Consider the following 16,644-nt stretch of genomic DNA (forward strand, 5'->3'; position numbering starts at 1 on the left):
AAAGATGGAAGGGTAAGCACTCCATTTACCAAATAGAATTTAATGCTGATCAGTCAAAAATCTTGATTTGTATAATACTGTAATCACATAATAGAAGTAGAAACTGCTGAAAGCTGTTATTAAGAGATGAAATCAAATTTTCCATATGTGATAAGTGCGCATAGGTAGTTTGGGTGGGGTTTTTTTTTTTTGGCATTACTACAAACCTTACTGCTGCTTATTCTGGGTAGCATATAGTGGATTTTTTCACTGCTTGGAGAGCATGTACAGTCATTACAGCTTGCTGACCAGTTCAGATTTCTCCTACCAGCAGACTGAACGTCCTCTCAACTAATTCTGTGGTTACGTATTTTTTGCTTTATAATGCACTGTATCATGGTTTTTTTGCTGTGGGAAAGGATATTCAGGTTTGAGGTCTTTTTTTTTTTTTCCCGAGTATTTTCCTCAAAGTTCATCTCCCTTCCAATTTTCCATAAAATGATACAATAGAGGTAATAATGCTTGTGTGATACTTGTGAACAAGAAGTGATGCAGAAAGTCATTACTGTGGAGACAAGATAGACAAACTAAAAGTCAAAATTTCCCTAATCGCAACAGTAATGCAAACATTACTCAGTCTTTAGATTTACACAGACTTACCCAAACAGACTTAGATTTTAGATTTTTGAGAATACCTAATACTGCTCATTACTCTTGGGACTTTAACCATACATATGAAGAAGATCGTATGTTCTTTTTTTCTCAGCAGTAAAGCACTGCACTCCCACTCCTCTCAACAACAATGAAAGTAACACAAAACTTTAAAACCAGGGTGAAGCCAACTTTGGTTTTGGTTTTTCTTCTGCCCTGTCTCCTGCCAGCCATTTACTGTGCATTTCCATTCATTCTCACTTTACTGAAACATAAGTTGAAACTGAGATGCACAAGGAACAGTAACTATCCACAATACTAAATACTATTTCTCTTCTACTGATTACACTTTTTCTCTTCTATTGATAAAGACATTTTGTGGTTTTATATCAGATATAGATGAACACTAGCAGTTATGTCTGGTTTCTAAATCACTTTCCTTGTCCACAGGACAAGGCAGACAACAAATTCAAACGTAGAAATAGATAAGAAATCAACCACTTTAAATTAAATATAGGGCCTAGAATTCAAAGGGAATTACCACAAATTTATGATCTTTGTAAATGTAAAACATAATGAAATTCAACGTATTGTCTTCTGATTCTTCAATGAAAAATGGGTTATTTAAACATTTATTAAAGGCAGGGTATTTTTGGATGACAAAGTAAGTTAGTTTTATGAGAATGTGTTGATGCTTCTGAGATTGGAGATAAAAGAGATGAAGCATTTTTAATAAAGATTCAACCCCCAGCCAGGTCTAAAATCAATATTTTTGAAATATATACTTAGATAAAATTTTGTTAATATTCATAGGAATCTTCAATATTATATTATTTTGACCACCAGAGGTCTCAGAAATTTTTCAGTGAATGCAAATACAATAATGCAAATGAAGGACTCATACTGGCTGAATAGAAGCACTGAGGAATTTGAATAAAGAGAGCTTTCAGCTGAGAGCAAGACATCTACACAAGCAAACATTCACAGCAATCAGAACATATTCTGTGTTCTGTTTGCTGAGAAAGGGAAGGGACTATCTTCACTATATCGAAAAAGGGCGAAAGTGGCAGTTAAAAAAACCCAACCAACCTTTAGCTGAGTACTGTCAATAGTTGATGGTCATGCTATGGAGATCTTGGAAGGCTATTGCTTTTAGGAGAGGTTGATTTTCAAGGTTTCCTGGTCTGAATGATTACCTACTCAGACATAGGAAACTGGAGCAAGTGCTAGGCCAGAAGCAATGCATGTTTGTTACCCTTTTTAGCATCAGACTACAGTGAATAATACCAGCTGTCAACATAATTTATCAGCATAGAGATAAGCCATACATTTATATAGAGAAATATAAATGAACAAAATGAAAATGAAGTAGAATCTGAATCGGACAACAGGTATGGTGATAGCATGGTTCTTCCTTCTTCATGTTCTACAGACCCACTGGCATCCATCAAAGGCTAGGGATATTACAGGCTTAGGACTTGGTCAAATGGAAGCTCTCAGGAAAATTCTGCCCTACTGTGCAGATTTTACTACTAGGAACTTCATGAAAAGACACACGTAAAATATTGCCTGTCACCTTTGCAATGGATAGAATATATCCTTCCTTCAGTCTGCCTTCCTGGTGCATCTTGATGGTGGAACCCCAGGTATGAAAATATATGTGAAAGCTGTATAAAAGTTGCAGCAGACAGCATTCTCCATGCTACTTCCATACGAGGCCACACTCGCACAAGTGCAAACCTGTGCTTTTCCTCCTACTATGTGTATCACATGGTAGTTTCTATTGGAGACATTCAGAAATTACGTGACTAAACAGACCTTTGGTCTGATCTGATACACCTGTCCATAGGTTCCAGCAGCTATGAGCAATACACATGGATGAATGAAAGTAAAATGTGCTGCTTGAAAGTGGCCTGAGCTTTAAGTTAACACATTTATTTTGCTTTTCTAATGGCTAAAACCATGTGCATCGTCTGATCCTGTGGCTCAGCTGACAGGTTACAACTTTAGCCATAGTATCTTAATCACCTGTATAACTGCTTTAGATAAGAAAGCTAAGGTAAGCAAGCCAAAGAAAGATATGTCAGGCACCCAGTTGTGTGTGTAAGACTCTAGACTGTATATTTTGCTCTATTTATAATCTCATTAAGTTTAGTTTATTCAAAACATATGCTAGATAATTGAATATATATATTATAAACATATATAAATACTATACCTAATATAAATATATTTCAAATAAATAGCAAAACATAGCAATGGCTAAATTTTGAATTAAACTGTTAAATGAAATATATTTAAATATAAAGTAAATAATAAAGACATCAAATTATAATATATATTATTTTTTATTACCAGCCTTATTGCATTATCTTTCCTATGGATGTTTTCCTCTATTATCCAGGAATCTTTCTTTGTGACACCAGTAAATAGCCACGCTATGTTAAATTCTTCTTATAGTTGCTTTTATAATTAATTAATTATAACTCTAATGTATTTTGGAGTACTCCAAAGTGTGAATGGGAATAGAAAGTTTATAAATTTTTCTTCATCATGATCAATGCTACCTGAATAGTAGTAAATCCTAAGAGAATTTTCCAAGTTTTCAGCATTATCCCCAACCTTTGATTTTTTTGCTATGTGTGATATGATTGGTTTTTACAACTGAATTAATTTACAAAGTTGATTATATACCTTACGGAAGCTGAGGCTTACTGAAGCAGTCTGTGCATTATATTTCCATACAAAATCAGTGGGAAAGTTTCCATTGTCTTTGTTAGCTGAGTTAGACTATAAGGTTCCTGTTATATTGTTTGGCCACTACACGTTTTATGAAAATCCAAAGTTGCCTACTATGTAACTGAAGTATATTATTTACAGCATATTCCACTGAAAAGAAATGAGAGTTACAAAAAGACAGGACAATACATAGTATGAGATACCTGACTACATGCTGTGCTTAATGAACAGCACATGGAAATCAAATAGCAAGAGCATGCACATGACAGTAAGGGGAGTACGAAATGTCTTCATTACATAGATGAAACTCAAAGACAGAACAGGAATGTTGCATTTCTCCTTGGGGAATAAAACAACTTGTGGATCATAAGGTCATTCATTCCTCTCTCAAACTGTTTCTATTTATCATCATATATTTCCTTTAGGTCAGACTTTTAGTCTGACTTTTCCACTGAATGTTCTAAAAATTTCCCAGAAATTCTACTGAAGAGCACGTATCTGTAAATCTCTACAACTTTGCTTTTTATTTTTATTAAAAACAGATCTGATGTTTGACCTATTTGCAACCTTTGAGACCTTATGTCTCATCTGCATACTCCCTAAAATAATTGCTAATAGTGGAAGTATGTTTCTGCTGCCTGCTTTATCAGTCTGAGGTGAACTGGACTGGAATTGAAATGGAATGAAGTGAAATACATTCATGTCACCTAACAGTTCCTTACCTTTTCTCTTCCTGTGACCTTTTTTACTAACTGTTGTGTAGCTTGCTTGGTGAAGATTTAAAAAAGAAAAGCATTTCAGTTTTTTCTTTCTTACTGATAATATTCTCTTTAGGCATTAGACACAGTCCTTCTGAAATTTGTTTCTACTCTGTAGGTATTTTGAACATTTTTTTGTGGTTTATTAATATAAATTAAAAGCTAATTTAAATGTTTTTACCTGTATTCTCTCTACACACTTATTATTCAGACATTAGTTTTCAATCTGTGTTGTGGTTTGTTTGGTTTGGTTTTTTCCCCCAGATTTTATTAAAAAGATACAAGTTGTTTTTCCAGATGATTTTGGCAGTTTTCCATGGACATCAAATACAACTTGTGATTAGAAAATATTGTATAATAATATTCACAATGTACTGAATTAGACTGTTAAAAAGTTTCTGAATGCAAATTATTTTTTTTGAGGTAAATAATTGAATTAATCACGTTTTGAGAGAAGATGACTGAAACAAAGGATATGAGTTACCAGATTACTTTGAAGCTTTCTTGGGAAAGGAATGTTAAAAAAAATATGTTTTATATTTTTATAAAATGAATTAAACACTGATAGCTATAACATAAGGAGGCCTAGGAAACCTATTTTTTCCAAAGTGACTGTTTCTCAGATTATCTGCTTTAGCTAGAGAGTACAAATGCACTGAAATTATCTATGCAAAAGGTGTTAGCATTTCATATAATCATGCTTTACCTGAAAAAGATATAATGAAAGAATGTACAAAATATTAAAAGATACACAGGATTCACCTACAAAAAGGCTACCACTGGGTGGTAAAATAAAGGTAAAAAAATATAGCCTAATGACCAGAAAATGATGACTTAAACCTCTTCTGCTACTTAGTAGATCATTGAACTGCATTTGCAGATTTCTGAACAACTAGCATCCACTATGATGACAGCACAAGATGATGACAGCTTAGCCCAGCTCTCAGGATTTTTGTATTATCCATTTAGGAAATTACCAGTCTCCTTGCCCTTGACAATGGGACAAGGGCCAGGAAAGCTGCAGGAACAGGATAAAAGCAGATTTGGCCTCTTAGATTCTGGAAGCATCTCTTCTGATTAAGGTTCTCAGTGGAGTTCACTGTTGACTTGTAACACAGAAGATGCAATTCAATACACAGATGAAGACATCTACCTCAGATTCCTACCCTGCTGACACTTAAATTCTGTGTCTTTATCTGTGATTTGAACTGTCTACCAGACTGTCTACCTTTCAAATACACCACTTAGACTATATTGATACCCTTGGGAGTAGGATCTTATGGTAAGGGAACAAGTTTAGTATCATGGGGAAATCTGAAGTGTCCTCAAAGGAATGTATGATTTTATATCTGGAAAGAAATCTAACCTAGGTGCAGATGGTTGTATAAATTCAGAGGCAAGACCTGGAGCACAGGTGGAATTTTTGTCTGGACTTGCTGAAAGCTTTTGCTTTGGCAAGATGGCAAGTCAACTATAGTCTCTCCACCATGGAGAAAAATAGATGTGGTAAATTAGCATCTGGCTTCATATATAAGTGCCACAGAGAAAAGAAGTTAAAACCAAACAGCAAAAAAACCCCAAACAAAACAAGCAAATGAAGACCCAGAAAAGACCAAACTAGAGACAGCAGATTAGCAAATTTCCCTTTCCTTCTCAAAAGACAGGTGAGTGTGAAAACCACCCTGTCGCCCTTTTCCATAGTAGAAAACCACTTCTTCCATTCCAGAAGCAAAATGGGTAGGAAGCTTTTAGTGTCTGACAACTTTTAGGTGGTAAAGAGTCCAGGTGCCTTGGTAATACATGTGAGAGAAGAGCAACAAAACAGCTTCTTCAAACAAAACACCAGAAAAGGAAACTCATGAAGTTTTGAGACTCTAATGTTGGAATAAATTATTATAAGGGAAACGTAGTCTTTAATTTTGATTTGGAAAAAATGCTCACTCTGTATTATTTTGATCTATAACTGATGTTAGCCATTCAGTAGTAACTATTCCCAGTGATTAATTAATTTCAGACTTATGGAATGCTTTTTTTCACAGGAAGAAACCTAGTTGAAATTTTAAAATATTCCGCTAATCATTAATTCAGTGTCATCTGTTCATAATTCAGCTGCAACTGCAATATTTATCACCCTAAGAATAACCTAAGGAAAAAGAAAGTATTTTCAGAGATATATTTATGTCTTATAGAAATTTTAAAAATGCATATTTAATACACATTTAAATGTCCTGTACATGCCTGAGACAAATTACATCAAGACAGCTCTGCCCATCTATAAATGGCACAATTAAACACCTCTAGTATTGGCATAATATGAAATTTGAAACTCCATACAGAATGGAGGCAAAATAAGTAAAAGGCAAATAAACATAATTATCTTGATAAATAAGCACAACAAACCAGCTATGTTCTAGTTATGGATATTAACTGGTATTCTGCAAGATGTTATTAAAGCTTCAGTGTTATACATTGAAGTTGGTTTTGGAACTGCATATTTTTATTAGACTCAGACAAAGCAGTGCAATAAACAGAAAGTAAACTTTGACATTAGTGTTTTTAAAAACTCACAATAATTGCAACATAACAGCGAGATGCAATTTCTGACAGTCCAAAGATGTGAGAGGAAATTCTAGGAAATAGAAGAGGTTTTATTTATTTTTTTAATACTAGTCATCTAATAGCTATGAACTAGAACTTGTGATCTAAGAGGCTCATGATCTCGTACGGACAAATAACTTTCATGGACAAACAGACAAATGTTTCGAAGCCTGACTATCCACTTGCAAAAATGTCTTTCACTTATAGAAACAGGCTAATTTCCCACAGCTGGCTCAGTAAGATAACTGATAGAACCCAGACTTTTTAAAGATAACTTAGCTGAATAAATACTCTAAGTCTACAATCAAATTACTTTTCACTCATATTTTTGATAAATCTCTTTGCTGTCACTTCAACATCTTCAACAGCAGCAGCATGCTGTTGAGTTTCTTCTTCCAAGTGTTCTCTGTAGCTCTGAAGTAAAGGAGAACATCAAAAAGGTCTCACTGCTCTTCTCTCTTTTTTTAATTATGTTTTTTTATTTAAGTGAAAAAAAAGCTTCTTATTTATTTGCCCTTATTTTGTCCTTCAACTAAGCCACTCCTATTAGAATAATATATTCTTACCAATATTAATGAGCTGTCTGAACATCAGGGAAAAAAAGGAGGTAAAAAAAAAATCTTAATGTCCTGTCAGGGACTTACTAAAGGGCCAGATGCTGTAGGTAATTTAATAATGCTTAGCACCCAGCAGCAGCCTTGTGAACGTCACAATACATACACAGCACCTGTTTTTGCAGTTAAATGAAGTATTAGCAGTTGATAAAGCAAAAGACAAAGAATTAGAACCATGTTTTGAAGATGTATGCTGTATCCCTCAAAACCTATTAAAATACGTCAGAATAATGTCTATTTCTTTGACTTTTGGGATCTCTCTCCTACAAAAGGAAATAATTTCTCCTTCCCTGCTCTGAACATTTGGGTAGTAGCTATGCTATCTGTGTTGGCCAACAGCACGTGGGTAACAACAGCAGGACAGATGGCAATGGATTAATGTTTAAACACTAACATTTCTGTAGCACCATGCAAACCACTAATGACCTCTTCCCACTCAGACTCTACTTCTACAATTAAATCCAACCACTGCTTGGAGTTCCATGTCCTCTTGTATGGTACAGGGGAAAAAATGATAATATTGAGGATAAAATATTTGCGAACTTAAACAGAATATCCTTTTTCCTAGTTTTCAGTGCAAATTTTGTAGAAATAGTGACAACATCCAGACTTTCATTTAAAATATAATGAGGTAAAATAAAAAGGTCTATAAAGCAGAAAGGTAAATGGAGGACTGCTGTACTGCTGGCAAAGTAGCTGTTAATAATTGAAATCTACTTCAGCGTATGCCCAGTCTCACTACAGATGCTCTGGAGTCAAAGTTAGCATTGAGATGAAATACTAAGGCACCAAGCTGAGGCTCATACCTAGTGCAGGAGACATCCCTCTGCACAGGGTCACCGCTGCACTCTTGCTCCCCCCTCCACCATCACAGCCTGGAAGTCACTGATTTAGCATTCCCTTTCATCCTTTTCCCATCTTCTCTAAAGTGACAGTGGGTGCAGAAGATTAACTATTTCCCTCTCATGAGAAAAGAGGCCTGTGGCTGCTGCTTTTCCAAAGGTTGTCCTGCGGGAAGCCAGCATGCAGCCGGTCCTCCCCGCGCCCGGCTATTCCTGCCAGCACCAATTGTCAGCAGCTGGGACCTGACACTTCACTTGAAGCCTGCCTTCCAGCAAGCTGTCTGAGGAAGAACTGCTACTTGTTCCTCTTTCCTTTCCTCTATGGATTTATTCTGTACCCCTTCAAAAGAATCAGAATCGTATAATATCTTGAGTTGGAAGGGCCTGATTAGGATCATGGAGTCCAACTCCCTGCTCCTTGCAGGACTACCTAAAACTAAACCATAAGGCTGAGAGCATTGTCCAGGTGCCCCTTGAAGCCTGACAGGCTTGGTGCTGTGACCACTTCCCTGGGGGACCATGTTCCAGTGACCGACCACTCTCTCAGTGAAGAACCTTTTCCTAAACTCCAATCTGAACTTCTTCTGACACAGCCTCATATCTTTTCCACATGTAAAAGAAAAAAATCATAGAATCATAGAATCGTTTAGGTTGGAAAAGACCTTTAAGATCATTGAGTCCAACCGCTACACTAACACTGCCAAGTCCACCACTAAACCATGTCCCTAAGTGCCACATCTAGACATCCAATTCCAAGTGTCCAATTTCATAACAGCAGCTCAAGGAAAATTAAGATTTATAGTGAATATACACAAGAAAATTTGAGCAGTTGCAGAAGGAAAAATAAAGCAGACTGCCCAGTAGCTGCATACACCTTGGAGGATTTCAAAAGGTCAAACTTAGGAATACATATTCTAACTTTGTAAAGGCATCTTTTCCTCCATGTGCTTGTCCTTTCCAAACAAGCTCTAGATTATGGAAATAAAAACACATCAAAAAGCAGGTACTGGACCTCAAAATTCCTTCCAAACACAGATGATGAATAAACTTAGAAAAAGAGAGACAAAATAACCTGCATGCATTTTGTCTATTATAGAGAGAAGTATCAGACTAGTTATAAAAGTACAAAGTATGTTTTTCTTTTTGTCTGTCAGTTACAGACAGCAAAAGGTGCTCTCCACATTAGATCAATACAACTTCAGATACGAACTAACACAAGCTGTACCTTGTGTCCTAGGTAGAAATAATCTTCCTGAGCTCAGACTGAGGGAAAGAAAACAAAAAGAAGAAAACATGTATCAAAACTCAAATATCGAAAACTTTTAGAGTCTGAAGAAGGCAGAAAAAAGGAAAAAAATATACTGAATGCAGAAATAAGAGGAAGAGTTCTTGACATCCCAGTTCTGGAAGTACCAATGTAGCGTTTAAATAATTTAACAAAAAGTGATTATTTTTAAGATTCAAAGAAGATTATGTAGAACACACTAGTGAGGTTGATAAAACTTAAAGCAAGGGATCTTACATCCACAGCATAGACCTTTGCTACAGCTGTTTAGAACCAACAATGTACAAGCACTTGGACCGTGAAATAACCACACAGAAATTGCACAGAATTTAATTATTGTCCTACTGCTGCTTGCATTTGTGTGTATTCATGAGGGAATTTTTAATTCTTGACATATCAACTGACACGATATGCTCTTATTTTTCAGGAAGGATGTTTCAGGTTAAATAATGGCGTATCTACCAGAAAAGATTACCACTTGGTCCTAATAAACGACCGAAGAAATAGCTTACTACTCTTTATTTTTATAGCACAGTTTTCATATGGCAATTCATATGGGAGATGTAAGATATATTTTATACTTAGAGTATTTCAAATATTAAACAGCAATGTAGTGTTATGGCTGCACATAACGTATAACAAGAATATCATAATTATATGAAAGAGATTGCTTGAAAATTGAAAATGTACCTAAATGAATAAAAGCAATCTGAAGTAGTGTGTAAAGTATCTCTCCCTTTGAAAGAGATCGTTACCCAAGCACAAAGTGGATTGGAAATGGTTAATGATACCAAGTATATTTAATAGTTTTGTGAGTTAATTATGCAATGGATATATAAAAAAGTATTATTTTTCAATCCAGTTAATGCAAGACCTAGTCACAAGAGCCTAAGTTCACCACTGCTGAATGTCAAAGGTACATATTCAGATTAACACAGAGTTAAGCAACTAATTTACAATTGAAATAGAAATAAAAACTAGAAAAACAGTCGTTTGCAACTGTTTTTTACTAGTCCGTTAACTATTACCATCTCTTGATGCTGAATCAAAACAAACAAGTTGAGAGGCTTTCTATTATTGGAAGATGTCTTAAACAGAGAACTGCAGGAGAAATATGGATGAATTTCAAATAAATAACATGTTAATTTTTAAAAGCCTACTTTGGCAGACCCATCAAAGTGCTGGCAAAGAGGTTGAAGGTTTGACCAGTTTTCAGAGCTTCACATTTTCCTAATGCCGCACTTCAAGATAATAAAATAATTCTCATGATAGCTTAGCCAAAATCATTAAGAGTATATCTGAATATATTTTACGTGAGTTCCTATTACAAAACCTGTTATAGCGCAGATGGTTTGTAAAAAGCCTTTTCCAGGGATTAGACAGACAGAAATAGAGACAACGTCGCATTGCACTGTAAATTATGAGAAGGGATGAGACTCAGATTCCAGCTGGACATTTCAACCATTATGAGCAAGATGGCTCGCTTTCAGACTGCCTCTTGGCTCATCTCGCACACTTTGCCAGGAGGAGATGTAAAGCCATATGGGCTCTCAGGCACCACTCTGTCATACCTTCTGCAGTGACTCTGAAGCTGAAAGAGGTCCTTTAACTCTGCAGTTAAGTACCAGCTAGCTAACCCGTACTTAGAAAGGGCTAGTTATCTCACATTTACCTTCGTTTAAAAGATCTGGCAATGGATTTATACCACAGGCTAGCAGATGAGCTGCCTGATTTTCACCTCCTGATGAATTGTTTATGTTCCTATACTTGGAAAGAGTGTTTAGCGGGCTATAAAACTTAGGTAAGAAACATTATACTGTAAAATTTGTACATGCAGAATGTATAATATTATGCTGTGTAAGTTATCTACATATTCTCTGAATCGACAAGTAACTGAGTTAAAACAAGGGAAAATATTAGACAACAGAGTAATTTTCAACAGAAGATTCCATTCAAGGAAAACATCTGAAAAAAATGTAAGCGATGCAAGTAATTTAGCACAGAAATTACAGATTCTGTGTTCAGAACTGTGGACTAGAAAAGGAAGAGGGAGTGAGTTAAGTATAAGTTAAAAACCTTTGCTACAATGAGAAGAGCATGATTAATAATCAAATGCCCCCAAAGAAGGTTTTAGGCTATTACATATTCAGTATGAAGTTCAATATGAAATACTCCTGTTTGTACAGCACTGCAAAAGCTGGACTACTAATTCATCTAGATATGGCGAAGAAGTGAATTGCCCGCATTTTTGATTTCCACACATTAAAGTGCTTTTAAGGACCAAAATTGGAGTTTTTTCAGTCTGTATTTTAGTTAAGGAATACAAACGCAGAGAATGCGAGAAATGGATAACTCATTTATCTGACTTTGTTTTTACAACATGTCTTCTTAACAATATTCATAATCCTACTGCACTACAGTGATTACAAAAGCAATTGCTTTCATAGAACTGAGTACCTTATAAAGACTTTCACTCAAGTTTTTCCCTCTCCCTGTGTGACCATACAGTGTTCTTCCTCCCAGCCCCACCCACGCTTCTTTACACTAATCTGTCCTCCATTAACAGTTTTCATTAGATGCTCTTAAGGCTGTCTTAGTCTTGCATGGCACAATTCCAAATACCACAGAAAAAATTTTTAGTTGTCCTAAAATTTGACATGACCAACGACAGCAGTTTGAACCTCAAAGACGAGACCAACCTATTTATTGCCTTGTAACATCACGTACGTCCTGTGAGATACAAATAAAATGCCAATGATAGCACATGTATAGGAAGTGCATTATCATCCATTTGAATGCATGGGCATCCTTCTTTCTTTTAAGAATGCTCCTGATATGCACATAAATGTGTATTATTATTAATATTATTATTCAACTTTTTAAAGAAGTTAACAGATAAGAACATTTCAAAGTTTTAACTAGATTTTTTTCCCCCAAGGCATAATAGTTTGCTTTTTCTGTAGTTTAAAAGTATTTCTCCTCAATGCTTCCTCCACTGTTTATTTTCATCCCTTTCACTGGGCAGCCACATATACAGCTGCTTCAGCACATGTCACCAGTGAAGGGACAAAGAGTATTTTTGAAGGCAGGGACTTTTCAGAGCATATTTACAGCTAACAGGAAAAAATATTTTCTGATGTCAGCAAACCTGGTACAGGAAAGTCCCCCTCCCTTCTCTCAGCAGATATTTCCGTGCTTTTACCTACATAAAAATCAAGAATTTGTCTTTATCTGCTCTTCCTTACACAACAAAAAGTTTTGGAAGGGGGGCAGGAATAATGCATTTTGACTTTTAGGTGCCTGTTAATTTCTTTGATTTCCAAGAGTAGAATGTTCAGGCTTCTACTGTGATTGTACTGGTAGTTATGAGTACCTATACTAAGTAAGAAATACTAAATAATAAATAAGAAAATAAGGAATATTTTAATATGTATTCAGTACTGTATGAGAAATTTCTAAAATATAAAGCAGCAGATTTTTCTATTAATATAGGAAAGAATAAAAGCCTTATAGCCATTATGAAAGAGCAAGATAAAGAATAAGAAATAATGTAAATACAATATTGCAATTTAGCAAACTGCCACTCTCCAGACACTCTACACCAGCTGCACACCAAGAAGCTTACAGGTGTTCACTCTAATGATGGTAACATAAGAACACATGTTTTCTTCAGGCCTTTACATTTTTACAATATTAACTTTCTAGTATCATGCCTTTAAGTAGGTCAGTCTCGACACACTCACATACATTTGCAGTGCTGGATTCACGTAGCAGGCACGGTGTCAGCAGTCAGAATATCATATCTATTTCAGCCAATGTCAATGTTTGCCATGGGCAACTCACCTCTTAGCAGTCCCCAGCTGAAGTGGAAGGTTTTAATAATACAGCTACTAGATGAAACAGAACTGCATTCCATAAATACACTGGGCAAGTACAATATGGCCAGAACAGGTGTTAGCTTAATTTGCCTCATCTGTATCTGCTAGCAAGTCTGGTTACCTTTGCACACTCATTTGATGTGGTCATTCAGGGAAATCAGTGCAGATGGTGTGTCACTCTGTATGCACATGCCAAAGATTTTTTACAACTTGAAGCCACCATCTCCAGCCAGTATGAAAGCCCAGAGTAGGTTACAACTAGAGTTTAACTTAAAACTATTTGTGAACATATCCTCAGCACATGAGGAAAAAGAGTGGACGAAACACAGCTTAATCCAGAAGTGAAAAAAATGAAAAGACGTGGAGTCTAAGGGGTGTCTCTTCAAATTTATATATATGTTAGTATCTTATACATATACGTTTGTATATTTTTCATCCCATTCCCAGTCAATATATATTGTTTCCTAAAACATCTAGAACATTACTTTGTACTGATTTTTTTTGGCCAGTATTCTTAAAAAGCAATGAATATCTTCATTACTGTTCTAGTACTGAAAATATAAAACATATTACTGCATATTTACTGACACAATAAATATGATTTGTGCTACAAACTGTATAACATGGTGAACTTAATAAAAACAGGGAAAAATACATGAAAAGTGGAACAGATAAGTTGATGATTTTTTATTTCCATTTCATTTGGAACTGTGATGTGCTATATTTTATACTTTGCAAAATATCAGACTCCATTTTAATGAATGACTGGCACTATGATTGTTTTCCATTCAAATTTTGTAGTGACTACGAAAGTATTTGGATTTTTGTTTTGGCCTATTATTTTACAGTCTGTACTCCAACTGTTTTCAATGTATGCTGATACAAATACATTACAAGAGTAATGGGAACAAACCAATTCCCACTAAAGTAATGGAAGACTGACAGAACTTGTAAGAAAATGATGGTTATTTTCCCGCTGAAATTGTTGTTGAAACATGTTTTGCTGAGGTTTTTTTTTTTAGCTTGTTTTGTTACAACTGTCTCAAAAATAATAATTTTACATTAAGCTATGTTTTAACTATTTTGAGGCATTTCTACTTTCTCTGCCTTCAGCTAATGCTAAATCATGCTCTTGTGATCCATTGTATGCATTGTTTTTTTCTTTAAGTATGGCGATGAGATTTTTTCCTGACTATTCAGCAATATTTTACCTTCGATGTTAATTAATGAAACCTATTAATAAAGCTAAACTGATATACATAACAGTCAATAAAGAACACTCACCTACTGTCAGTTGTCCAGTTAACTGTCCCATGTGATTTCTTGCATTCACTGTTACATTTCTGTCAGACTGTAAGACCAGTGGGCTATCCTGGGAAACATGTATAAGACAATAAATGAGAGAACAAAAAATTGAGGTAGAATTAAGTTAGAACTAAATATAAACATGCATGCTGAGAGGGGAATTGTGTCAAATATTACAGCCTTTCTAATAATTTAATGAAGTATTTTATAAGTCAAATTTTTATATAAATGAATAACAAGAATACTATTTTAAGATTAAAACCTCTGTGCATAGAATCCCTGCTTTAGAAACCAGAGTGGAATTTACTTTATATAAATTGGGCTTTATTTCCTGAGGATATTACAAAGTTACAAATTCAAAAAGCATTAACACAAACCTGTTTCTTTAGCCTTTTCCATATATTGCTATCATACACTTTTCTAAGTACCTAATGGACAGTATACTACATTATTCTGTTAATCTGTACAACCTATAGTATGTGGATTGAACTTGGTAAAACCTCACAAACACAGCCATGCATTTTTTTGAATGTAAACGGTATAATTATTTTCAAAAAGCAAAGAGAGCACTGGAAGGTGAGGTCTTATAACAGACAACCCTGACCCACCACCAACAGTACCTGACAGGTACTATTAGTGATCAAACTGATGTAACATGAAGACAAACGTTGTATGATGTTAAGTAGCGTCTTAACATTTTTGGAGTCAGTTTGCAGCACGACTACATTGCTATCAGCATCCTATTAGGTTTAAGCTTTTGAGGAATGTTTACACATATATGTGTAGGCATATCCTGTCTCCAAAGCCAGCTTAAGGAATCTCAGAAATGAAGACAGAATTGAATTTTGCTTCTTGAAGAATGAGGAGCCGGATCCACTCCCACAGGGAAAGGACAGATGCATGGGAAAGGGGAGGAGCTTCAACAGAGCTGCAAGAGAAATCAGGCTTAAAAAAAAAAAGGGGAGGGTGAGTGCATGAGGGGAGGGAAAATTAGGATGGTGGCCGCTACTGCTACTGCAGAGAGGTACTTTCCTCCCTGGACTCACCTGCTACCACACTGCTCTTCCTTCCCCTGAAGCTTGCAGTGAGACCACGGGTACATTAATGCTCCTGGCAGTTTGTTAGCACTTACCTATGCTTAAGTAAATTTATCCAATGCCAGTAAGACACTGGACAGAAACATCTGGGGAAGTGCTTTGGGTAGGAATGACTAAGGGCTAGGAAAATATTTCTTAAAATTATATCTTCATTGTATTTTTAGATTCTTCCCTGAGCATCCATTATCAGTCATTCCTGGATTGAGAGTATTAGGTTTGATGGACATCACGTGTGTGTGTATGTGTCACTTAATATGTTGGTTCTTCCTGTTCTTGAAAGCTTTTTAAGAAGAGAAGGAAAAGAGTTAAGGAGCCATATATACAAATTTATTTTTACCTGAGTGATGCATTAGGTTTGCACTTAAATTTTTTATACCCTACAATCCTTTCCTTTGAATCCAGGGCTTTCCTCTTCAAGAAACACTTTTCCCAGTTGTTTTCACTGTGATTATTAACTTTAAATGATACTCAGTTCCCTGGGAAGTCTGAAATTATTCTGAGCTAATTTCTAAGAGTTCAGGTGTGCTTCGTCTCTCACTGGACCATGCTATGACCTCTCTAACATCCTGCCAATTAGCTCTGCATCACAGAATCTGGCAGATGAAAGTCACTGTTTGGCTTGTCCATCTTTCTAGATAAAAAGCTAAAATTATCAGTGAGACACTGTGTTCAGTGTGACTGGTTTGAGCAAAACATGTGATGCAATCAAGGGAGCTTCTGGCAACAAAAGCAGCTGCTAAGGACCTTTTTCTCAACACCTGATTTGATTTCCACTTTCCTTATGGTCCTTTGAAGATCATTAGTCCAGGCAACTGCTGCTCTGGGAAAGGCGGTTGTCCTGATAGACAGTTGTATGGCCAAAGCATATTTTTAAGGAGCCCTTTTCACTTTTGCTTAG

General features: G+C 35.6%; 1 protein-coding gene across 1 annotated transcript in view; it reads right to left on the minus strand.

Moving 5' to 3' along the window:
• The window catches only part of SGCZ (sarcoglycan zeta), a 484,691-nt gene that overhangs the window by 56,967 nt on the left and 411,080 nt on the right, over positions 1–16,644 (minus strand). Inside the window, exon 4 of the mRNA XM_054825539.1 lies at positions 14,629–14,716. Within this exon, the coding sequence (XP_054681514.1) occupies positions 14,629–14,716 (88 nt within the window). The remainder of the gene's footprint in view (positions 1–14,628; positions 14,717–16,644) is intronic.

Source organism: Grus americana, chromosome 4, assembly GCF_028858705.1.
Source record: "Grus americana isolate bGruAme1 chromosome 4, bGruAme1.mat, whole genome shotgun sequence".
In the NCBI taxonomy this organism is placed as follows: domain Eukaryota; kingdom Metazoa; phylum Chordata; class Aves; order Gruiformes; family Gruidae; genus Grus; species Grus americana.